The sequence below is a fragment of the Lepeophtheirus salmonis genome, chromosome 3 (assembly GCF_016086655.4).
Source record: "Lepeophtheirus salmonis chromosome 3, UVic_Lsal_1.4, whole genome shotgun sequence".
Lineage (NCBI taxonomy): Eukaryota > Metazoa > Arthropoda > Copepoda > Siphonostomatoida > Caligidae > Lepeophtheirus > Lepeophtheirus salmonis.
Genome location: NC_052133.2, coordinates 6,027,575 through 6,054,866, shown reverse-complemented (window position 1 = coordinate 6,054,866; position 27,292 = coordinate 6,027,575). Strand labels below are relative to the sequence as shown.

Here is a 27,292-nt window from a genome sequence, read left to right as displayed (position 1 = left end):
ACATAGTTATAATTAGCCAAAGTCTTGCACCAGCTACTCGTCCCCATTCGTTATAATTTAAAACTTTATAACACTGAATTTACCTCTGATATCATCTTTTAAAAAATAAACTATCAATTTCAAATTATTTCATTATGACAATGAATTTTTGCGACTTTATGTGCAATTTTCGGGTCCTTCAAAACATTAATTCGAATAATTCGTTGATAGAAATTGACGGATGTCCGTCAAAGAATATAACTGTAATCAAGACTCAATTTTGATAAAAATCCTTCTTGCTTGTTTTTGTGTTGACGGCGACAAATTTGGTTTATATTTCACTACATATGTACGTTTAATAAGCAAAAAAAAAAAAAAATATATAAAAATATATATATTATTGTCTATTCGAACAATGACATTGAAATCTCTGAAGATACATAATTGCTTTCGCATGGTTATAATTTGAGACTAAAAACTATTAAAAGATATTACACGATATTGTAGTTCATGACGCATATTTTGTATCTAGAATATTATATAAATTTAGAATAATGTACATTAGAGTGGTCCTTCAGATTTTTTATAATCTAAAAATGTTCCTTTTGATAAAAAATGAAGAAGTAAATATCTCATATTTTACCAATATTAATGAACTAGCAGTCAATTTACTCAAATAAATGTCCCCAATGACGTCTCTAAAAAGGAAGAAAGAATGACTTAAATAACATTGTTTAGGTTGTCAACAACAACTAAACTTCCACGCTAAAAAATACTTAGCATTTTCAGTCTTTGGACCAGACCTTGAAACTGTCTGTCCTTCGGACTGTTAGTACTAGAACTAATTAAAACAAGAAGAAATAAAGTTGAGTGACGTTGTCTTGGACTAAACTTTGTATGTTATTTAAACTGAATTACATCGGATTGCAGTCTTCAGTACTAAATAAAGACTGACAACACCAGGTATTATTCCCTTTTTTTTCTTTTTTAATATGATTTGATGAACGAGGTCTCTAGAGAGCACACTGGTTGAGCTTAACCAGACATTCTCGTTGCTGAAATTCATATAAGGTCACATTCATTATTTTTTATATGTGTTTCTTTTTTAATATAACGTGATCAGTCAGGGAGTAATTTTGTCTCCAGAACGCTACTCGTTACTAAACCTTAGTGTTGTGTCGGTTCATATTTATTTGGTCCATTCCAGTCTTTAAGACCGGTCTTTAATTGTCGGTCCTTGGAATTTTTCATAAAAATATCGATGGAGTATTAAGCCAAATAAGATATATGAAATATGTATTAAGATTATTGCAAATATCTTGCTAAAAATCTGACTTTTTTCATTATAATACGAACATGTTATGTTTCTACTTAGTTATATGATTTATTCTATTATATAACGGAATAATTAAAAAAGGAAAAACACCCTCATTGACGTCAGGAAGGATCGATTTTACCTTTTTTAAGGACCAACAATTGGGAATAGACTGTACTACGGTCTTCGGTCCTAAATAAGGACCGACACATCACTGTTAAAGCTCATCTTAAGTCACATCCATTATTTTTTATATGCACTCCACTTTTTTTTGTCTTTTTTTTTTTAAATATGACACGCTCGTTGTTAAAAATGAATTATCACCAAGACAATCAAACGAATAAACAGACACAAAGCCTTTACATTATTAATATAGATTGGGTGCATCGCCCTTGAAGTGAATGGCCACGCGGTATACTTCTTTTTTATTATTAATATGATGCGCTTAGCTTTGGGTATTTCTTAGGTCAAGTAGTCACCCACACAGTTTAATATTTTAAGTGCACACTCATAAATGAGGCCTTGACAAGCATAAAAACATTTAGGACTAGAATGGGCACTCGGTAGAGTGCAAAACTCAGCCTGAAATTAAATTGAGTGATGTGTCTCAATGTGTACTAAAGTTATAGTCGATTATGCATTTTGTATGCAACCTTGACCTCTCCAAATTTAATGGCCTTTTACTGTGACCATATATTATCTTCGTACCCAGTTTGAACAAAATCAATTTGTGACTTTTGACGTAATTCTGGTGACTTTAAACAAACATAGGCAAACACATACATAACCTCCTTTCAACTTCATTGGCGGAGGTAAAAATCTTTACTTTATTAATATTTTTTTTCGTGATATTTTATCAAAAGGAACATTTTTGAACTATGTTCCCTTCAACAATTTAATATAAACCTAAAAGCATTTAAGGACCACTCCATTAATGAGGCACACTTCATTTTTGGTTTTTTTTCCCTTGCATGCAATGAATTATTATGATACTAAATATTAGACTTGCGTATAATACCTATGTAATAATTTCTCTTCCCCCTGTTCAATCGATTGATAAACGTTGTATTTTTTTTCCTTCTATACTAATACTAATAATAATTGGTAGAGAGTTGTATCATGTATGTATTTATATGAATGATTATATATAATTATTATAATAGCTATAAAATGTACACATTATATCTATATAAGTGCTCCACATTTGAATCAATTCATGCGTGTGGCGTTCATATGTACAGGGTGTAGAATCAACACTTTTTAATTTAATTTTTAGCCCCTAATATTCGTCTTAGGAGATTGCTTTAAAAAACTTTTAAAAGTTTGGATAACCAGTTTTTTGTCTATGGCCATGAAGCGTATTTCAACTGGAAAATGTTTGAACAAGAACTAAATAAAATAAACGTGTGTCTGATTTGCTTCTGTGCAGACGTGGCCCCAAAAACGGCTGCAGACATTGTCCGTTTGTCCTTCGCCTCAGTTTATAACATCAAAAAGGTCTTTGATGAAGGTGGAAGACGTGCTAGAAGATATTCAGGAAGCTGTGTATAAAATAAAAGTCCATGAGTTTTGTGCCCAGAATATGCCCGATTTATGGCACTCTAACTTTTGACCCAGTAATAACTCTGATCTTAATCCATGGGATTATGATGTGTTGGGCGGGTTTTTTAGTTGAAGACAATTCGGACCTCTCAAGGCAGTGTATCCACCATCACCTAGGAGCGGGGTCGTTTGCGGACACTGTGCCCAAAAAAAATTATAAATATATTTGATTATTATTCATACTGCAATACAATGTAATTATGATTCCCAATCCTGTTACACCAATTTTAAAAGATACAATATTTATTTATTTGCCACGAATTGCAAGAATTAGGTGTTGATTCATTCTGTTATAAGGATGCTTCAACAGTTAGCTCAAATCGCTATTAGAAGTCCAATAATTAATTTAATAAATAAATTAGAAAGAGAAAAAGTCAATGGACATACCGAATGAATCAATCGTATATATCGAATCTGTTGGAGCTCCTATGTATCTGGTCAAGTCCTGGTGGACACTCCTCTATCCTGAGGTTGTATTTAACCTTATAGTTATCAAGATGTATTTGTAGTCTAATAGATAATTGTATAGTATTGCAACATGAATCATCATTAAATATATTTATTTTGTTCGGCTTAGTGTCCGTTCCACAAAATCACATTTGGCAATGTGGTTTTCAGTAAAGTGTCCTAGAACAGAGGGGGATAATCTTTCTGACCAGTTCATCATTAACAGCTGTTTGAACTTCAGACCTCGTGTGGAGGTTTTCATTGAATCAAAAAGGGGGCATCTTGAATAAAAGTTCTCTCTTAAGCATTCCTCGATATGTTTTATGAAAGTCTTGTGTCTCTAAGATCCTTTCTAGGTACACACCACATTTCTCCGAAAAATTAAAGTTATATGCTTTGCTTTCTCACCCTATGTGTGTAAATTGTAAACGCATATGTATATTGAATTTTGTATTGGTACTCGGTCTGAACCCTTTAACAATATAGGTGGAAATGATACAGATATCAATATGATTTATGATTTTTTGCCTAGGAATTTTTTGATTCTGGGACACTTTGTTCGAAAAAATAATAAATATTTGGGAGAACTCGGTAAGTAAATTTTAACGGACGCCACCATAGTAATCATCTCAAACAATCTATGATAAATGTCGTCATCCTAAAAAAATTATTTTATAAAAAAAAAAAAAAAAAACTTTTAATTGGTCAATCAAAATTTATAATATATATATTTTTTATGATTTACATTCACGAGGATTTAGACTTGTGTTGGGACGATTCAAAAATAAAAATTATAATGCCCATTCTGATAGGGTTCTTGTAAAAATTCCCCGTGCCAATTCCGGCTGCTTAATATTTTGAATAATAGTTAAAAAATATCATTTTGCTATCCACAAGATTATATATATTACTTTATTTTTTTATTTTTTTTGGGGGGAGGGGATATTACATTAATTGAAGAGAGATTTCAAATATACAATTTAATGTTTAAATATTTTTCAAACCCCACAACTATTCACAAAAAATAAACATTTTTGGAGAAAAAAATTCAAAAAAATTTTTGTGAAAAAAAAAATTTTAATATCCTGTGCAATTCACAAAAAATGACCAAAATCTACAACTATTTACAAAAAAATAAAAATAAAGATTTCTAGTAAACAAATTATTGAAAAATTAAGTCCAATATTAAATTTTTAGGAAAAAACTTTAAAAATACAGTTATTCACAGAAAATCAAATTTTTAGGGCAAAAATTTGGAAAAATAAATTAAATTTCAAATGTTAAATTTTTTGAAATTTTTCTTAAATATTCAATTTTCTAGTAAAAAGCAAAAACTCCTTAATTTGGGGGGGTGCTATATACATATTTTATAGTTAAATAATACCAGTAATAAATAAGAATCAGAATCGCACATTAAACATTATTTTCCCAATGCTGATTCTAGAAAAACACCTGATTCTCCGATTGAATCACACCGATGTCAATTACCATTTTTTTTTTTTTAATGTTCCTTTAATTGTTCAGGTAGAGTTGCACTGATTAAGTATAAGTAAACATAAGTATTACATTTACTCCATCTGATCTAGTAATGTTTTTTTAAGTTCATGGACGTTCAATTAACTAGGGAAGGGGGGTACAAATTTAAATATTTTTTTGACAAGGAGGAGCGATGGGCTACGCCCCCTCGGAGGGGTATCAAGTTTTGTACAAACACAGACAGGGGGAGGAGTGGGTCAAAAAATGTATAAACACCCTCCCCCACTAAAAGTAGACCGAATAGCACAAGGCTTAGACCAAAGTTCAACCGAATAGATTAAAATTTAAATGGTTTCTGACTGGTCTAGGATTTTCAGACCAAAGTCCAACACTAGTATGAACTATGTAACATGCGAGTAGATATGCTGAAAATATTCTTCTTCCATATTTACTATGTACTTATGTCATTCTTTATAAATACATACATGTTATTTAGTTTATTATATTCTTAGAAGTGAGTTTCCACGATTCATTGAATTGAATTGCATGAGAGTTGTTAAATATTTATGACTACATTTACTTACTCATAAATTGAATCCCCTTTATTGTGCTTATATTGTATGTACCGTAATAGACTCCCCCGTTTTTGGATTGATACTTTTCAACCTCTACGTTAACATTATTTTCTGCTACTGGAAAAAACAAAAAACTTGGCCATTTTAAGTTTGAAAAATATTGTAGTGATGTAAGTCGTGTATGTTTTTTAGATAGTCCATTTTTTTGAAATTGGTAATCTGAGGAAGGAATTTTCTCTTCTTAAGCTGTTGTCATTATTATTTAACTCCTGAGTAGTGAAATTCCTATTCTACTAGATTCAAAAATATTCAAAACGGTATAGAACATTAATGTGTGCTCATAAAAGACAGAATTTGTTGTGGAGTTATAATTGTAAGACCTTATTAGACCCAAGTAAAATAGGGGATAGACATGAGTGTAATTCTAACCAATGCCCATGTTTTCCATCTTCCCTTCCTCTCATGTCAGAGGGGATAGTAGCTGATCTAATGAAACGTGATGAGAGCTAAGCTGCTCTCCTCCAAAACATCTTCAAATTCTCAGGGTTACTATGTTGATTTTAGGTTTGTAATTTTTTTAAATGCTTAAAATACACACGATTTTCATCCCTACTTATGAATCACTTAATTCTTCATAAAACTTCATTGTACTGTTGTTCAAAATTTAGAGACATACATGACCTCATCATCAATTCATCTTTGAAATCTAAATACATCTTCTTTTTTTTTTTTGTGTGGTACCGTACTAGATCAAATTTTTCCATATGACTTATGTAGACCAAAGTAGTTTAGTCCAACAAAAATTATAAAGGTCTAGTATTAAAACCCAACACTAATATTTAACAGATTACTTAAAGAATTCAATTCGTATAATCCAGACTCATTTTGATTAGTAAAACAATCCTTGCTTGCTTTTGTTGCGACAGGCCACATATACATATTATTTAACAAATGAATGCCATATTTAATTTTGAAGGGAAGTAAATAAAAGAAAAAATTTCTTTTGAAGTTCCGAATATGATTTTTTACAGAAGATGATAACATGTATATAATTTTAACTTGGTGCGTTCTTTTATGTTTTGTTACTACAATCAATGATAAGCTCTGTGCTTTAAATCTATGTACATATATCAGTAATATGAGTAGTTAAGTATTATTTAGTTTTTTGTTCTTTATACGTATTTGGCCTCGAATTATTACATATTGTAATTATCTCATAAAAATCAGATTTTATATCAATTATATTTACACTATTATTGCTCTTGTTTTGTCTCTACAAGTTGAAAATTTAAATCATATTTTGATCTTCACTTTTATATTAGTCACAGTAGATAGTTGTTGTTACTTGTTAATTATTAGTACAATGGTCAACAAATGTTTACCCTTGGATTGAAAGGGGTTGACGTTCCTGATTGTTTTTACCTCGATAAACATGAAAAAGACCGTTGTAACTAGTCTTACGTTGGTCTTTATTTATTCGATCTAGTCCAGTGTTAAGAACGATCCAATCGGTTCTTAGAACTGTAGATCATTGGGACTGGTCCTCAAGTCGTCTCTTCATGGGACCGATCCTTAACTGTCGGGCATTTGAATTTTTCGTATAAATGTCATTCATTAAGATATATATGAGTTACGTATTAAGATTATTGGACATATCTTGCGAAAATACAATATAATACGAACATACTATTCTTATTCCGAGTGGTCCATTAAAATCTGAACACTGAAGTTTTAACTCCAACAAAATATAATCTATTAATTACTTATATAATTTCAACAAAATTAATACTATAAATAGGTTTGTGCCTGAGCTCTCTTAATCATTAATGTCCTCAGCGGTAATAATGGCTTCCAGGCGGCGGCAGAAGGCCTGGCACTCGCTCCAGATTTAGTCCTCTGGTATAGCGTCCTCAAATGGCACCCAAAAGGTGTAGTTGAGGGGTTTGGCTTCTGGGCTGTAAGGGGGCCAAAAGTGTCAAAAAAGAGTTTTGCAATGGAGGAGATGGATTTCTTTTATTGTTGGTGTCTAAAGTGGCTACTTTTTTGATAGCTTTCTTGACAGTAGAGTGAAACCCAGAGATCTCTTGCATGGGCCCTCATGGACTGTTTTTTTTAACTCCTCTCCTCAGGAGACGCTCAATTGCTTGAAGTGTGCGAAATGGAAATTGGTCGATCACGTTCAAGTGTCATTTTCTTAAGCTAGGGGGCTCAGCTTTTTTTTTTTAATGCTTTAATTCATCGAAAGATTAATTTATTTTAATAACTCACCCTTTAATTAATTATTGAATTAGTTAGGGTTCAAATTTCAATGGACTACCCGGTATAATTTAAAAAAAGAAGAAGGAAACACAACCTCTAATTTTTTTATTATGTTGGTACAAATGTCCTCAGTGTTTGCACGGATAGTTTGTTTTGACAGATAAAAAGATTTAGTCTTTTATGATGGACATTTTGTAATTAATTAAATCGGTTAAATTTTATCGGTCCCTTGAGATCTGGCATAAGCGGGGGTCTTCTGTATCTTGGTAACTTAATAAATATACCAAAATATTACTACGATTTTTATCAGTGGGATCAAAAATGAGGAATTTATCGGACTTTCATGGCATTTTCTCCGTTCAGAAAAAGGTATAAAAATAGTTGAAATATTTTTGAATCTGGAAATATGAAATAGGAAATTTTGTTTTTTTAGTTATTTAGATTCCTCAAGGGAAAAAATAAGTCATGTTAATTTTGTTTGGAAATATTTTTGAAAAAAGCTCTTTGTAAGCCACAAAAGTAGAAATTATGGATTATAATAGTAAATTTTCATGTTTCTCGAGCTAAAAGCAATCAGGGGTACAGTATCTTAATTTAACGGCCAAAAAAAAGTTGAATTTTGTTGACTATCGCAAATTTGAACTTTACGCACATTTTCATTTAATTGTTTTAATTAATTTATAATCATCTATTTTTTCCTTCAGTTGGCTACAAAAGTAACGACGTTTTTCATTGAGCATTTTGGAATAAGAAATTTGTTTGGACGTGATAATTATGAATACTATGCAAAATTGACTGGAAGGATTTTAAAAGTAGAAGATGAGTGGATTTTCTTCACCTACCCACCAGTCATTTTAGGTGGGTCTCGAGACGACATGGACCCTTCATTAAATCGCATTCCGTCCGACGATGAAGGGTGTGGAGGTGGTACGAGATCACTTGAGAAGACTGGATCATTAGAAATAATTCCAGAAAATTGTCCTCTGGATCCGCAAGGCCGTCTTTCAATATCTTTGGATGATCACCAGCAAAATGTTTCATCTCCTTCCTCTTGTGGGTCGCCCCTAGAGCCACTACATAATTTAAATACGATTGCATCACCTATTTCCGGAAGGAACACTATTCCTGGAAGATCTGAGTTCAAGTCATACACTTGTCTGCCTCAGGTACTTGATGATAAAAGATCTCACCCATCATATGTGATGAGTAATTGTAGTAGTAGTACACATAAAATGTATTTGCAATTTCCCTCTTTTGACTTTGATTAACTAAGAATAATACTCCATCATCATCAGGACTCCTGATTGTAATGCTGGATGTAATTTGAATTCTGACACACTTTTAACTATTAAATGAAACATTTTATTATAAATATCTTAAATAAATCATTACTAGGTACTTAAATATTGTGGCATATTGTATATCGATCACAAAAACTTATATTGTATTCAATAGAAAACCACCCTTTGGCCCTCATAACGCACCACTTCAATCCGCATATGTTTACGCCACGAGCATATCTTAATAATATAGTCTGTATGATCAAATTTCGTACATTCGTCAGTTATTTTATCATATTGTAATCAATATGAAGCCACTGATTGACCTCAGTAACACACCGATTCCACCGGCCTATAATTAACGAGTAGACCTTAATAAGTTATAGCCCGGCAGCTCCAATTTTGTCCATTCCTTAGTTAATTTATCTTATTATATTCAATATGAACCCACCATTTGGCCCACATAACGTCCTTTAACTGACCAATTATTCACTAGCAGACCTTAATACCGTTCTAGCTTTCTCCATTTTTAAATAATGTGTTCCTTAAGGAACCTCAAATTAGTTGCACCTTTAGTAATTGTGCGCATTTGTATGTGTAATTGTAATACACAAAATTTGGGGTCCCAATGACACCATCCATTATGTTTGTAAATTTTTAGTGAGAACTGAAAATTATAATAATGTTGCTGTAATCAAGGAGAACAAAAGTCCTTTTGTCAATAAACTACATTTTCATTCAAATATTTATGGGCCTGTTTTATGGTGGTATTGTGGAATTCCCGTAAAGGTCCTGTTCTCCTATAAGACGTCGTATAATTCAATATATAGTATGCACATATATACAATGATATTAGCTTATAGATTGCGGATTTCGTTTGACATGTCGTAAATACGTTAGGACTGCGATTCACATTCACGCCCTTTAAAAATAAAATCTTATAAAAAAGTGTGTCATACTTAAATATACATCCGGTACATGATAAATTGTTCAATTAAATTAAACTGCATGATTATAATTTGAATTTTAACTTTTTTTCTGCTTGTAGGTATGTATCAAGGAAAATTGTTCTTTGTCCTACGTTTTTGCTTTTTTTTTTGCTAAAAAAATATGTTCATAATAAAATGCCTATGACATGAATTAATTCAGTTATATCCTTCTTTTTTCAATTTTTCAAAATTGATTAGCTCATTTTCTATGATACATACTTTGATATTTTCCTAATTATTATTTTAGAAAGGATAATTATATCTATTAAAATCTATGAACTTTGCTTTAATTCGGTGTATTATTGGTTTAAGCATTAATTTTTTCCTTGTGTTTTTCGAGTATGTAGTTTTTTTTTAAATTATTTTATTTTAGTATAAGGGTAATTCCATAAAAAATAAATTAACTCTCACTGTCAGAGATTTGGATGAAATTAGAACTCAGGTGTTAGATATATAGGCTAAATACTTAATTACTGTTACTTATGAAAAGCCATAATACTACCTTCTACTAAAAATATAATACTTAATGTTTATAGATAAAATAAGCTTGCAAGTGTGAGTAATGCTGTGTCAATCCAAATTTAGGAGTGAAGACTTCATTTCTATTCAGTTCGGTTCAGTCCTAAAACTGATTAAGTTCGGTCCTTAATGACGTCACCCAACTTTATTTCTTCTTCATTTAATCAGTTATAGTACTGACATACCAAAAGACCGTCGGTCTTTAGCATTCGTACAGCACGGTGTGACATATTATCTAGTCTAGCAATTATCAGGGTTTCCTATTACGACAACAAGTCTGTTAGGCAAAATGTATAAATATTCTAAAATCAATTAATTTTTTTGTTGACGGCATTATGATCGTTTTTAATTGATAACGAGGATTAAGTAATTTACCATATATATGTACAAAAATGACTTCACCGAATTCTTCAATTATATGATCCTTTCTGTTAGTACTATAATCAAATTTTTACACCAAAGGACAGTTGTTATAAACGTGTAAGTAAAGGGATCGAGGATGACAATGAGATTCAGGTTTGAACTCAATACTTGATTATTCCCTGAAAATATGTTCTAATGTATACATAGATACTACAGTCATGTGATTATAGAGACCTGGAATAATCATGCACATTTTTATAAGTGCATGAGTGGAATTTTAAAGGAGTATTTGGTTGATAAAAAGAGTCAACGTCATTATTTTACTTCATTCCTTCAAAAGGGGAAAAACAAGCTAATCTGCATGGCGATTATCCCATGTGTCTAGAAATTACATTTTTTTGATGAACTTGGTTTTTAAAAAAAAATCCTTTTCAATTTGATGAATTAAAATTTTGCTTCCACCACAGAATTTGTTGAAATTACCTTCTTTAGAGTTTCAATTTAAGAATTAATAATTGTTGTTTTCCCATTGTAATGTTTGATTTTTGCTTCGTCCAATGATTTCATCAAATGTCCTTTTTTAGAACAGAAATAAAAAAAATTAAGAATTTTCTTCTGTGTCTTTTTAAAAAAGAAATCTTCCCTATTTTCAATTTTTGTTTCTCCGTTAGAAATGTTGCTTTCCTATAGATAATTTTTTATTAATTAAAAATTTAATCAATATTATTTTTGTGTGTGGGTACATCCCACACCCTATGGATGCCCCTATGATATTGAATTGTATTCAACAACCTCAGAGCAAAGTCTTTGTAAAATTCGAACATACTTTGAGGTGAACCCGAGTTGAATTTAATATTTCTTGCTTTGGATCAAATTAAGCCATCAAATTTTAAACTTGAGCTAATTAGATATGCATTGGGTTTAGTAATTTCATCCGAATCTATGACATTGGGTGTCCACGGTGGTTTAAATCTTTATGGGATTATCCATAAACAGTTGTAGAGTATTTTAAAAAAACGTTTGCTCTTATTTTTATATATTTAAAAAAAAAAATAGACTATTAAACTTAGGCGGTGTTGATCTCTCTCCATCATTCTTCATGTGTTCATTTGATAAAAAATCATTTTTTCCTCTGTTCACCCCTTGGCTCGGATTAATTAAAAAGTGGGATTTACATCGTCGTCATAGCATCTCCTTTTATTCCTTGATGATGTTCGTGGTTCAAGACGACTCTCCCTCACCAACAATCTCAGATCATGATGAGCACGAAGGAAATAGATGTATGGAGCAACAGGTTTTGGCAAGTGTCATCGATATCACGTTCTATGTGTTTCTTCGGACTTTTTTAAATAGCTGCTTTGCTTTTATTAATATACTTTATTTTCTGATTAAAAAATAAATAAATCTTTTACTAATAATTCTATCAATTAATAAATAATATTCTAACGTATTTCTGTTTTGTTTTTTAAGTATCTTCATACATAATTATTATAACTTTTCTCCTATTCATATCGATAGATTTACTGTTATTGTGAGTCTGTTTGGATTGTGTGTCTTAAATTAATTTACTCAATATTTGTGTGATTACTTATATTTAGGTAATAGTCATTTATTTAAAATTATTTTTCCAGGTTCATGAACGACAGACTGAAAGAATGAAGCATAGATCCGAATGGTTTTTGTCTGATCCCTCAGGACTGGTTACTGTGAAATGTCGCCCTGGACCACTAGCATTACCTCTTCAAACTGTGTCTGCTACAACTGGTTGGCGAATCTGCAACGAAAGACCGTCTTCTTTACCGGGGCAAGTCAAAGTTGGAAAAATGTTTTCATACCAGTTTAATAACACTCCTTCTTCAGTACAATCAGCGCCTTGGACAATTAAAGGTACTTAGTTGAAATTTACTTAATTTTAATTTAGTACCAACCTTCAAAGGACAGCTGTCAAAATTTCAATTATTTCAACTTAGTGTTCAGTAAAGTATGCCGCTACTTTTGTTACTTTCAAAACAATAGACCAAAAAAAAATTCCCTGTTTTAACTTAATACTGCTCCTTGATGGGAAACAATACCATTCAAACCAAGAAATGGCTTGAAAAGCATCATGGGGACTCTGCTCCATAAAGCGAATAAAAAGAATAATAATAATAACTCAAAATTTAAAAAAACTTATTTTGAACGGAGAAAAAACGTGTTGTCTTTGATGCCCATGTATTATATCTTGTAAAGCAAGGTTTTATCTGATTCAGATTGATTTCACGGGTCTGGGTCTTGGTTGAGCAATCTATTCAAATTTTTATTTGGCCCGACTTTTTAATTTTTTGTAGGGAACAACAAATTTTGCCTCAATATTTGAGATTATTTTTATATAACCTTTTTTTATCTGGTAATCGAGAACCGAGACCGATAAGCAAGCAATATTGTATTGTTGTTTGTCGTTTTTAGTTTTGAACTGGAACCACCAGACCGATATAGGCACAACATTGTATCTAAATAATGTATGAAATATCTTTAAAAAAATGCCTTAGTTGCTATACCTCATCTAAAGTCAGATTCTTTATTTTTTATAGTGTACTTCCTTTCTCTTTTTTAAAATAGTTAAAAACACATGGTCGTTGTTAAAAATGAGTTCTCAATTCATATTTTGTACAATTCGATACAGTTGTATAAAATATGAGTTAATCTAACGGCAAGATTTAATTAATATTTTAGTCCTGTTTTTTTTTTTTTTTTTTAATTGGTAATCTGAAGAATGAATTTTCTTTTCCTGAGCGAGCGGTTGTCATTATTATTCAACTCCTGAGTAATTAACTTTCTTTCCTAAATCATTCAATTATATTCAAAATCTGATATGTGCTTGTAAGAGACGGAGAGTAAAATTGGGAGAGGAAATGTTGCAGAGTTATAATTGTAAGTCCTTGTTGGAGTGAACTGAAAATTGGCATCGGAGTAATTCTTCCCAATGTCTTTATTTCTTTTCTTTCCCCCTCTTCTCTCTTGTCACAGCTAACTGTAGCTGATCTTATGGAACGTCATGACAGCGAAGCTACTCTCCTCCAAAACATTCTACAAATTGTCAGAGTTATCATCAGGGATTAAAATCAAGTGTAGAATGGGCAAATCAGCATGGTGAGCCTGACAATATGATTAATGTTTTGGAGGAGATCAGCTACAATCAGCTGTGACGAGGGAGAAGAAAATAAACAAGGACATTGGCAAAAATTACTTAGATATCGATCTTTAATTCTACTGTGAGTCCAACAAGGACTTCCTATTATAACATTTAATCTTTTATGAGTACACACGAATGTTTTATCAGGGTTTAAATAGAATTGAATTTATTTAGGAAAGGATATTCACAACTCAGGAATTAAATAATTATGACAACTGCTAAGGAAAAGAAAATTCATTCTTGAGATTACCAATTCCAAAAAACCATCCAGCTAAAACATTCACTAGATTTACATCACTGGTTATCATGTTGATTTTCGGTGTTTTTTTAACATGCCCGAAGTACACATGATTTTCATCACTACAGATATACTCCCTTTTATTTTTTTAATATAACGTTCACACTCGATTGCATTGTTATTACTTAGAACAAGTATCTACTCAGTCTAAGATACACTCAAAAGGGATGGCAGAAAACATACATACAAAGAAAGTTTGCTTTATTAACTTAGAAATACTTTTTTATTTTTAAGGAACCAGTTTACAACAATTAAGTGGCGAGATCGGTGGTGTACCTGCATCCTCCTCCCCTCCCTCGTCGGCCCCGCCAACAACGACTTCATCCATCCAGAATCCTCAAGTGACCAACGTTAGTACTGGAAGTAGTAGCTGTAACTTACGCCGTCGTCTTTCTGACAAAGAACGGAGACTCGTTCGTCGTTCCTCTTCTAAAAGAAAAGACAAAGAAAATGGAGGAGGTCCTTCACTTAAGCGAGCTGGCTCTGCCGACTCTGGTAGCGGAGGTGGAGTAGGCTCTACGAGTAACACAACAAATAATAGTTCATCTACTCGCAACAATCATGGAAGTCTACGACGAACAGGATCTCAAGAAACTTCTGGTGCATTAACAACAACCCCTCCTCCATCATCTCATACAAATTCAAATGAATCATTAGCAAGAACACTTCCTAGAATATGATATGATCCATTTTGAACTTATTATTATAATACCTAGATAGACATTCCTTCGTTTCCTCACATTATCATCATCATTGTCGTATTGCATTCCTTGGTCACATCTCCTCATCATAAATATACTATTCGAATAATGATAACACCGCATCTCTACTGCCAATTCATTATTATAATAAATAAATATGTCTCTTTGAGGGATGAGAGATTCTGTTAGTTACATTTACATTTTTGAATTCATTGTTAAACGATTGTATGTTATATCCTTTGAAAATCCGTTATGACGTATATTTTCTCCCTCGATTTTTAATTATATATATATATGAATGATGATTGAGGAATGATCTTTTTTTTACTCTAATACATACACAACTCATCATAAAAAAGGACTGATCATTAATTATTATTATTTAGTGAATTAAATAAAACATTCAATATATATATATAATCGTAAAAATATCTTTTACGTTTCTGTAAAAGCATTTTTTTTTTTCTGAAAAAAAAACAAAAAAACTACGACAGAATGAAACCAAAAACGCTTTCTGAAAATAATTGGAATTGGTGAGGAATTCAAATGATAAAATATTAAAAACTACATTCATTGTACACCATTGTTACTTCATAAACATTACTATAACACGTGTTGCCTTCAGGCTTAACCCGCCCAATATTTTTTAGTTATCGTCTTAGTCAAATTGTATAATTAATTAATTATTATGATCGTCACACTACACTACACCACAACACGAATAAATTATGTATAGCAAAATGATTATATTCCCCCTTCAATTTTATACTGTTTTTCTTTTTAATCAAGGGGAATATGAGAGATCATCACTGCCGCCTTTGCAATGTCAATCGGAATATTTTTTTTGTATTGTGTTAATAATGATATTTGTTTTTGTTTCCTTTTAAAATGATAATTAATTATTATTATTAATACCAATCATTCCAATTGTTCACCACAACAAAAGAACTAGCATATTATATTACTTTTACATAAAAGATGCATAATTTTTTCTTGCTCTTTATATTTAAAAAATTGCATTTTTTTTACCAAATTATTATTTTGAAAATTATATCATCATTTTTGTACATTATATCCTTCCATTCTTCTTGTATGTTATTCAGCTTTATACTATTTTTTCTAAGTAAGTAATTTTTTTTTTTTCAAGAAGAAAAAAAAAGACATCCCGGTATCACACACGAAACAAAACCACTTTAATGATGATGAAAGATTTGTTCCTTTATTTTATATTACACGTCTAATTATAATGATTATTTTTCCTCTTTTTTAATGACACTCCTTACTACAACTTTTTATTTATTTATATACATATGCATTTTTAATTATTCTATTATCTTATTATCATTCAGTTTGTATCCATGATTTGTAAAAAAGCGCGAATATGCAGCAATGACTATTATTTTGAATTATATTGTTTATTTATATATATTCAAAGAAGAATACTGTGTTATTTCGCGTTGATACGAGGTTTTGTTGAGTTTTTAATTTTCGGGCTGGGTTCTATTGGCAGAAATCCAGGGGGAGCGGGTTCACACAAATTTTTCATTCAGTGGGAGGGCGCTCAGGATTTCTTGAGTCGACTTACACTGATATTATTTATTTATATCAGCGTGGTGGAAGTGGTCGTTAAAAAATATATTGGGTTTATATTGAAAACATATAAATCCGTATTATTCATTCTTAGCTACTTCATTGATTCATACTCATTCAAATTCAAATTAGAAAAATAAAAATTTGTTGTATCTAATTCATTCATTTCCTATGTCTATACTTTTCTATGTTACAACATATTTTATATCTAGTTGAGTCTAGGGAAAAAAGTTCTTAGTATGGAAAGAGAGAGAGAGAAAAAAAAGGAAGAATAATTAGAAAGAGAAAGTGGATTTAAGTTAACGTGACCAAAAATTCTCCAAAGGTTGGGGGGGAGCGAAATTGGCACTGTGGCCCTTTTCATTACGATGTCACTGTAAAGGATTAATCAGAATAATTTATTGATAGAAATGAACGATAGTTAATTCGCCAAAGAATACAAATGCACTCCAGACTCTATTTTGAGAAAAATTATGCTAGCTTATTTTTGTGTTTATGGGCCACATAGCTTACTTTTTTTTTTTTTTTGTAAATACTTATTACAAAAAATTGAGTATTCATTCAATTTATTATACTTTATTACTCTCATAAATCAAATAATATGAAGGATTTTACCTAATAGTAAATAATTTTATATTTATGTGAGCTAAAAACGTAATTTTTTGATAACAAGTGACCCGTTGCCCAAAATATGGTTACCCTGTCCACATTAAAGATGGAAATTTGAAAACATATAATAGTTAAAGTTTTATTCATTCTGATTTTCCTCATTTTTTATGTCTATATAAAAACCTTTTTAAAGTTAATAAAAAGGTTAGGTATATTAATTAGAGGAAATGTTCTAGTCATTACTCATTAGTGTAAAAAAAATGTGTGTTCTTATGCCCAAATTATGGCATATTTAAAGAATAAAACAACAAATGAATGAATGGCACGGCCACCATAGCCTATTAGACTAGGAAAAGGAAAAAAGAATAGAAAAGAAGAAGAAAGAGAAAAGGAGTTCTGAATAAATAATAAGAAGAAATGTTTTATGTCGTAATGCGTTGAGCAGAAAAGGAGGAAAGGTAAAGAAAAAGACTATAAAGGTACGTATTATTACTACAACTACAAACAAGCCCTTGGGTGACAGCTTTCATTAACAGTATTACTTAGATAGATCGATAAATTATTCTATTATATCCCTCATATTTCTTGGATATGGAGTCTGTAAGTGCAAAAACTAAAATCCCCATTTAATTTGACATTATTTATATTTATTTACTTATTGACAAATTTTATTTTTCTTTATATTTCCCAGATGTCATCTGTGGTCCATCAACAACGGATGGAAGTGGAACAACTTAGACGAGAGGCAGCTTTGAAGCGAATTCTTGTATCTCAAGCCATTGAAGATATTAAGGTAACATGATATGCTATATTTGGGGCTCTAGCTTGTGGCAAATCAACGGCTGGGATTGTTTTGAAAACTCCTTTCTTCACTTTAACTCTAGTCTTTCAATTATATTAATAATTATATTTCGCTTTCAACGGTTTATTTATGTATTATTATGCATTACTATTGTTATACATGATGACCAAATTGAAAGTCTAATGCCCTTTAGTAAGGTTCAAACATATTTTATGATTCACTTCTTTTGAATAGTAATATGATCTAAAAAAATTCGGAGGAAATTGACATAATAATAATCCTTTTCTTTTGATAGCCAACCCCTGAATGAATTAACTAATTCTGTTGTACACAATCCATTAGACACTAAATAGCCTAGATGCAAGAGATTAAGTGTCTATACTCCTTTAGTTTACAAGACAGTATTATTATATCGTATCAAGGGTCGAAGGACATATAATCGTCGCTCAAAAATTACAAATATCAGTGTTATGCTTTAATGTCATCCTAAAAGTATTACAATCTTTTTTAATATAAAAAAAAATATAAATTATGTCTAATGAAATGAATTTCCTCGATCCATTTTATTTTAAAAATTTGAAAACACCATTATTCATAATGAATGAATGGTGTTTTCTTGCTTAATTCTGTAAAGTAAATACTTAAGTTACGTCAATTTGTCTCTCACCCGACGATATGATTTTGGTTTCATTTTATAATCAACTATGATTATTGTTTGGATACATTTAGTTAAGAAGTAATTCACTTAAACCGCAATAATTTAATTCTATATATATATATATACTTTTCGGTAATATTTTTTATCATAAGAAATTCGAAATAAGAATTCTAAAATACTTTAAAAAACAGTTTACTTCTTCAGAGACTACGAGACAAAGGAATGGAAATACAATATAAGTTGGAACCAAAATAAAGGCTACATTTTCTATTTGGCATACTCCATAGATCGATGTTTATTTTTTTTTCTCTCTACAATATCTTCTAGATATCAACTCCATCTCACCATTTTCACTCACTTCTTCAAGTGCTTTTTTCGTTTAATTTCTCGTATATACATTACCACCATCTCCAGAAGTTTTATTCTGCTTGCTTTTTGGTAGTTGAGGATTTGGAGCTTAATGTTTAAGAGTGACTGATGTTTCTCTAACATCTTTAAGACAAACATGTGCATTTAATGGATTTACTTCAAATAATTTGACTTCTTGAAGACAATGAAAACGATCATAATTCTAGTGATCATCATGAATCTGTAGAAACATCCTTCTTTGAAGTGTGTCCCTGCCAAATAGAAAATGTCGCCCATCATTTCTGTTCACTCTATTTTTATTTGTTCAATCCCTATTTTACTTCCAAAACTTATCTTACCGTTACTTATCGTAGTTATCAATTCCTTTTTCTTAATAACTAATAACATCATTGATAAATATGTTTTAAGAAAAATATAATTAAAACGTAAATTTTTAATTTAAGATTTAAACATGCATAGCTATGTTTTTAATAAAATATGACATTAATACAATAGGCTTTGTTATTGTTGTATACTATTTTAAAACCTAAGTACATTGAGTTTTTACGGTAGTTTTGAGTTCCTTTTTAACTAATTGTAATTATATCTAAGTTATATTTATATAATAGGTTAATTTACCTATTTTAAGTAGTTAAGTAATATTTCATGAGTAAATGTAGGTATTTAACTATATTCCCTCCTTTCGAGGGGGTTTGTCCTTGAACCAGTTCTTATTTATTGAGTGATTACTATAATTTAAGTATGTAAATGAAAGTTGTCTACCTATGTATTTTAATAGTGTGAATTAAAACTACCCAATTCCTTATAAACGCACCATCCATCTACTACTTCTCAATATGTTTAAAAAATATTTTTGCCACAAGCTATGAATAGCCAAAATCTGGTGTGTGCAAGACCTTTTAATTCTTTTAATTCCCTTGGCTTCTGATTATAGCGTTTTGCCATGGATCATATGACCCACGATCATTTAATTATTGGATTTGCTTCGGAGAAAGCCAATCCCTTCCGAGAAAAAACTTGGTCTTGCGACCTTCTTTAATCTAGACACCTTCAATTTTCCATGTTAAATATTTATTACTACCATTAACCTTTTACCCTATTTTCATCAATTATTACCGGGTGATTAGTTTTTTGTTCTTCTTCATGACTTTTTTAACCTTCCAGTGTCATTATTCATATTATTATAATATCGCTTTAAGATTTTTTTAAAGATGATTTTTACAATAGACAATATTTGTATTTAATTATTACTGCATGATCTAAGTGTTAGTTATTTTGAACTCTTTACAATAATATAATGAGACTGTATATTATATTTTCATGACAGTTTCTTCTCCTTTAAGCTCTTTTACAGTAATTTTCGAGTAAAAAATTAAATATGGTTCTTAATCTCTGTTAAAGAGTACCCTAAAGGATCCCACATAACTGAAGCGATACAATGATTAAGTTAGTATTATTTAAAAAATGGCATGGATTTTACTCTGATTATTGTATGTTATTGCACGCATTAATATTATGCATGATAATAATAAATTAATTGTCAATTTCCTTCTTCTCTTACTATTTCAAAATTATAGACATCCATAAATGGGCCATATTTTAAGCTTTGCAAAAAGTGTTTCACTTCTTTCGTGAATGTTATTTATAATTGGGGAACTAAAGATTTATATCAGGATGGGGTAGCAAAACATAAACTCTCTCGAGCCCCCTGGCCTTCATGACCTTTGTGAGAAGGTGGCGCGGGGTCCTTGTGTATGAAGACAATCCTAAGTTTACCTTTACATCCCTCATGATGGTCCAAGCAGCCCGGAGAAGACGAATGCGAGGCGGTTCATCGATTTGGTAGGGTCCTCTTTGATTTTCCTCTCTAAGCTGGACAGGAACTCCGGCCCCCTCTTTAAATTGTACCGTCTACTTCCTATTTTTCTGGAGAGGCCTTCTCCATCATTCTTCATCTCGGCCACCTTGAAACCCAGGCTTCTGGAGCACTTCACATTATCCATAATCCTCACCACCTCAACTTTGGCATCTAGATGTGAGATGCGTTGGCTCTTTGCTCACTCATGATGACGAAATGACTAAATATTTATTATTGTTTGTTGATGCACAAAGAATGACAGAACCAAAATGTCAAAAAATAATCACTATAACTTCCTATATTCATTAAAAAATGAACATTCACAGTCGACGTTTTGCTGCTCTGTAGTTCAATTAAATTTAGTTTTAGGAGTTTACTACATGCAAGGCCACAATCACCAAGAAGGGGGATCCCCCAACATTTTTTAGTAGTCGTATTCATGCTGTGTCACCTTAAGTAGTTCCAACCAGTCCCCCAATAAAAAAACCTAGATTGTGGTACGGGTATAAGGTATGTTATGTACATACATGATCGCTCTTAAGTGTTTTTCAATTTGCTGCATTATATTTGACATAAATGTGCCATTATTTAGTGTAATATTACTTATTTAAAGCCTTTCGACATATATTACCAGGGATATCCGGAGGGAGTGTGAAGGAGGGCCAAAACCTCCTCCCAAAAGAATTTTTGCTGTTTACTAGAAAATTTAATATTTAAATTATTATTTTTTTTTGCGGAAAAATTAATTATTGAAATTTAATTTAATTTTTTGTTAATAACTATGGAATTTTGAAATTTTTTGTGTATAGCTGTGTATTTTTGATATTTTTAGCCAAAAAATTAAATATTTGAGACTTTTTTCCATAAAATTTACTTTTTAATTTTTTTTTTCCAAAAAATAAAATCCTGCGGACACCCCTGATTACTTATGTGTAAATTTAATTATTACGCATTTTAGACGGATGAAGCAATTTTTGTACTTATTATCTCGTAAAACGTTCGCCACGGAATAAACTTATACTCTCATTACCCCTGTACGGAAGGAACTTTCCGCCATGAACATAATAGCATTTTTTAATCTATAAACCGGGTTTTGATTACTTTTGATTTGTGTTTTATGTTGACGAATATATATTCGTCTTGTATAATTATTTGGTATTTTTCAATACTGAATTCCAATATTATTTGTCTTCTAAATAACTTTAATCAATATAATTTGTGACGAACATCTGTATCGAATTTGTTAAACATTTCTTAACTGGAAGGCTCTCCGTAGAGCGCATACCCTCGCTTATGGTCATTTTCCTCAGAATTTGGTTGTTTTGCTAAATGAAGTATCTTAATTAAACTTAAATATGGACACTAAATTGAGCTCTGTACCTCTATATGTTGTATAGTTATGGCCAATTATTTTATATTTTTAACGTTTTTTGCTACCTTTACCTCTCAAAATTTTATGGCCTCTCACTGTGACCATATATAATTTTCATAACATGTTAAATCTAATAGATTTGTAACTTTTGCCGTTATCCTGGTGACAAACAGACACATAAACAGAGACAAAAACATAACCTCGGTTCAACTTCGTTAGGGGTGTAATAAGCACTTGATATTTTGACATATTTTGTAAAAATATCATCTTATCATATTTATGTATCATATCAAGAATAATATTTATTCAATATGAAAACCTTAGGCATCATTAACAACGTCCTTCAACTAGCCTCGAAGTGACGAGCAGGCCTCAATGATATAGCTTGGATACTCAATTTTTGTTCATTCTTGAACTATTAGTTCCTTACAGAACCTCAAATTTGGTGCACGTTCAGCATAGGCCTCAATATTCGTACATATGTTGTAATAAAGAGGGTTGAGATTAGAAATGTTTCAGCTAATAAAATGCATTTGCATCCCAGAAATTATGAGGGTTTTTTAGCATTATGATCAGAGTTGAGCAAGGTCCTCTCCTTCTATATGACGTCGTATTATACACACTGGGATACATATAATTGCTATCAAATTCTGCACACTTTAGCATCTCAAGTATGCAGACTACTTAAGATATTATTGCAGTTTTGTTTGGCATCTCAAAAATCATATCTATTCACTGATACTGGCTATGGGGCAATCAATTAAATAGACCCAAGCTGGATTCTAGTAGTCTTTTCGAATTATTTTTTTTCATAATTCGTTTATTAAATTAAATCTTTGAATGGTTTCTAACTGTCCCAAATAATTATCGTCTGTAATGGATTAAAGATAAAAAATTCATCTGCTAAGTTTTAGGATGATTCTAGCTATGCAAAGTGATGTAACTGCCAAGGTCACAAAAATCTAAATTGCAAAATTGGCCCAAGTGAGAGATACTCAATTTTACACCTGCTGGTTGGTGCCAGCCAGAAAATATAAAAATTGTTACAAAATCGACATAACTATAAGTACCGACTATAGACCAGGGTGAGGATACAATTTACAACACAAAGACGTCATCAGTGACTTATCTGCAAAAAAGTCAAAGCATTTTGACTTTATATTTCAGGGGCATTATTCATTGACCATTGTTGCATACCATGACATACTACATTAATTTTGTCTCTTGTTGCCCGGAACATTAAGAAATTCAAATTAATTAAGAATTATTCTGCTTAAAATAAAACAAAAAATAACGCCCGTAAAATTTTAATAATTATTCGCTCTGCATGTTGGTGTTAGTATGTATCTTTCCACCCTTTAGTAGGTTTACCCGGCGTTAAGATATTAAAATTTATTCTAAACTATTCTGCTTTTTTTTTTATCAAGGTAATTAATTATAAGGTCTAGAGATGAAAAAATATTCAAGTTGATCCATCATTCGTTCATCTTTCATATTATTGTCAAAAATCATTTGTCTAATTCTCTCTTCTTCTTTTTTTTCTTCTCTAAATTTACAATTTCATTTTTAAAAAAGTGTACAAAGATATATAAAAACATACAGCGAGAATCATTCTTCGAATTTAACAGTCTTTATTTTTAGTTTTATATGAAATAGTCGTTTGTTAGTTTAAAAAATCGTTTTCAGAAAAATGCTATTTTAAAGACGACATACCCTTGAAGGCCATAAAATAGTTGCAAGTACCTTTACTTGAGCCTTTAAGACCTACATGCAAAGTTTTAGGAAAATCCATCCTTTGGTTTGGGGGTAATTAACACACACACAGACATATGCATTTAATATATAGATGAAGAGAAAAAACCCGTCAAAACGGATTCAAAATACATTAAGACAAGCTTATTATGAACAGATATCAAATTGAGAGAATTGTACTAACTTGAAAACTTTTCTTCTAAGTAAGCGCAGGACAATAACTGCTGAATAATTATTATTATTTATGTAATTTTCGGATTGTGATTGATCATTCCTCTTTTCTAATTATTTAAAAAGTGTGCTATAATTCAACTTCCACCCGTTCTATTGTTTCATTCATATCTGTTCATCAATTCTATGTATTTTTCTGGAAAACTAATTTGGTAATTTATTGCATCTTTTTTAGGTTATGATATTTTGATTGGTCACTTATTATTAGTCTTGTTGTTCCAAAAGTGAAGAAATTACCCTTTGCCTGTTTTATTTATTCGTAACACAATATTTTTATAGATAGTGGGGAAATAAGTATTTGATCCCTTGCTGATGTTGTAAGTTTGGCCACTGATAAAGAATAGAGCAGTCTGTAATGGTAGCTTTATTTTAACAGTGACAGACTGAATATAAAGAAAAATATCGAGAAAATCACGTCACGTGAAAGTTATAAATAACACACACATAGATGGTGTTATTTTTTTAGATTCACCTCATATTCAGTGAGTAACCAACCTTCAAAAGACAGCTGTCAAATTTTCATGACAATTTGTTGTCTAGTTTGTGAGTTATTCTGCTAAGTGATTCGCTGCTTTTGTTATTTCCAAAACAATGGATCAAAAACAATTTTGTGTCTTGATTTTCCACTTCTATTTTATGGGAAAAATATCATTCAAGCTGGGCAATGGCTTGAAAAGCCCGCTTCATAAAGTAAATAAAAAATAAAACAAATAATTTAAAAATAGCCTATTTTCCAGGAAAAAAGTGTTTGTTTTTAAGCCAGTGACTTTTCAGCTCATGTGTTATATATAACCCCTTTTGATGGTTGCCAATGAACCCCTGAATGATTAAGGAGTCTTAGGAGAAGGTGATTGTGGTTTGATGAGACCAAGATGGGACTTTTTGTCATCAACTCGACTCACCGTGTATGGAGGAAGGAAACGCTGAGTAAGACTCCAAGAACATCAACCCTAACCTGAAGCATGGGGTTGGACACATTATGTTTTAAGAGTGTTTCTCTGCTAAGAGGAAATTTCGACTTACAGCATTTTTTTTCTCATATAATGTCTCACTGTTAAAATAATTCTATCATTATAATTATAGACCGTTATTTTCATTGTCAGTGAGAGAACTTACAAAATCAGGAAGGGATCCTCCAAATTTATTTCCTCCACTATATGTTAAGTACAAGTTGGGATTTTGTACTATAAGTAGATGGGCTACGTCTCCAAACGCCTAATTTAATTATAATACCAGACATGTTAAATTATTAGCAACTATTAATGGAAGTTTGAGAATAACTAATCTAATGGAAATTTAATTATTGTATAATAGCATTTTTACTAAGGTCACAAATTGCATCGTAATTGAAGGCGACGCCATCTTGGATGCTCATAGTTGATATTTACTCCATTTATATAAACTCCAACAAATGTCTTTAAAAATAAAAGATGACTTAGCACCTGTATGGAATATTACTTGATGCAAATCATAAACATTGGTATTTGAGTTATTTGTCTACTGAAAGTCCTTAAAAATCTCTTGATCTATACACTGTTTTTCCTGATCGATTAGGGATGATAAGAGAATTTTTTTTATTCTCTCCATTGTAAAAGTTAATTCTTATCACAACACAGAAATAAGATTTTATAACGATGAAATAACATATACTTAATACAATTAAGGGTCTTATATATAAATAAAACTAGGTAATAGAGAGATAACATTTTTATTAATAGTAAAGTTTAAGTCCTTCTATTAGTTGCCCTCATTTTGGCATCCAATAGTCCACTGTGTATAAAACTTGTGTGTTTAGGCCCTCAAAATGGACGACATCAAAAGTGTGATGTCACTTGAAAACGCTCTATTAAATAATATTATCATATAAGGAGTAGTGTTGTTTTGCCTAAAGATGACCTTACTCTCTGTTGCTTTGTTTACAAACCAAATAAGTAAGCACGCTCATTCCCTATTATTTTTCAAATATAGTTGAGAACTGTTTCATAGAGCTTCATAAGAACTCATTCTAATTCAACCAATCAACGTTCTGAACACTGGTAAGGAAGGAAAATCAGAAACATCAACAACTAACAACACAATACAGTGTTAATTTTTTTGTTAGTGACTGAGTGCCATGTTACTTACAACACTCATCCCAACTTGTACACAACATATAGTTATTAATATAATATACAAAATATACCTTATTATTATTATTTTCTTTTTTTTTGTATTTCCTTTTCATAATTATGTTTTTCTTTTTACTACTAATTTTCAGATGTTTATCGCAGAAAAAAACCCTTGTGACTGTCTCCTAACTGGATTCCATGGAAAAAATTCAAACCCTTTCAGAGAAAAGTCCTCCTGCACGGTTTTATAATCATAGACATGTCCTGACAGATTTTCTTCATTGGAAGTCACACAAAAACACAACTCAACACAAAATATCTATCTACATTGATAACAACTAAACATTATTATTTAACCGTTTTACATGTTGTATTCATTTTAAGAAGTTATACATAATCTCTCTCTTGTCTTAAGAGCTGAATGTCCTACATTCATTTTTTTTAAAAGAAAAAAATATTTATATGTCCCATATTAATATAAGAATAATAATAATAATTAATTTTGAATTGCAAAAAAAACATTAAGAATTCACTAATGGAAGACTGAAAGAGTTTGATAAAAATGTATATTACATCCATAAACCATCCATTTTCCAAATCATGGGCTCTGTTAGGAAAAGTTTTTTTTTCTTTTTAGTTATTATTCATTTTTTTTATAAGCAGAGTTTTCTTATAAATATAATATGTTTTTAATATAATTGATATACATAATCATGAAGATATCTTTAAATTAAAGGATTATATTATGATATAGGTATAATAAACATTTTTTTTTTTTGAATTAGTGTACTTTTCTTAAAATGTCATAGATAGAGTTGAAATTCTTGTAAGGAAGAAAAGAGTACGATGAATGAATGCGGGAGCAAGACGTGGTACACCAGAAGTAAAGCCCTTGTTCATATCCGCTACCTGTTATATCATATTGGGGGCGAAGATGAATAAATGCTATAAAGAGGAGAACCTTCTAC

General features: G+C 30.9%; 2 protein-coding genes and 1 long non-coding RNA gene across 21 annotated transcripts in view; all 3 read left to right on the top strand.

Moving 5' to 3' along the window:
- Window positions 1-16,409, top strand: part of LOC121114290 (uncharacterized) — a 28,779-nt gene extending 12,370 nt beyond the window's left edge. For 6 of the 19 annotated variants that reach the window (XM_071886943.1, XM_040708216.2, XM_071886941.1 and 3 more), the window contains 3 exons: window positions 8,358-8,819; window positions 12,436-12,691; window positions 14,509-16,409. In XM_071886943.1, the coding sequence (XP_071743044.1) occupies window positions 8,358-8,819; window positions 12,436-12,691; window positions 14,509-14,954 (1,164 nt within the window). In that variant the 3' untranslated portion in view covers window positions 14,955-16,409. Of the gene's footprint in view, window positions 1-8,357; window positions 8,820-11,969; window positions 12,105-12,435; window positions 12,692-14,508 lie in introns of all 19 variants that reach the window. The other 13 variants (XR_011779166.1, XR_011779164.1, XR_011779168.1 and 10 more) reach the window with 3 other exon arrangements.
- A 1,224-nt stretch (window positions 16,410-17,633) lies between these two features.
- Window positions 17,634-26,685, top strand: Ggamma1 (guanine nucleotide-binding protein subunit gamma-1). The gene is made up of 3 exons (XM_040708217.2): window positions 17,634-17,774; window positions 17,866-17,967; window positions 26,474-26,685. The coding sequence occupies exons 1-3, from the start codon at window positions 17,766-17,768 to the stop codon at window positions 26,573-26,575; spliced, it is 213 nt and encodes a 70-aa protein (XP_040564151.1). The 5' UTR covers window positions 17,634-17,765; the 3' UTR covers window positions 26,576-26,685.
- On the top strand, window positions 24,593-24,927 carry LOC139904901 (uncharacterized). The gene is made up of 2 exons (XR_011779169.1): window positions 24,593-24,698; window positions 24,757-24,927. It is a non-coding gene; the product is annotated as an uncharacterized lncRNA (long non-coding RNA).
- Window positions 26,686-27,292: the final 607 nt, after the last annotated feature.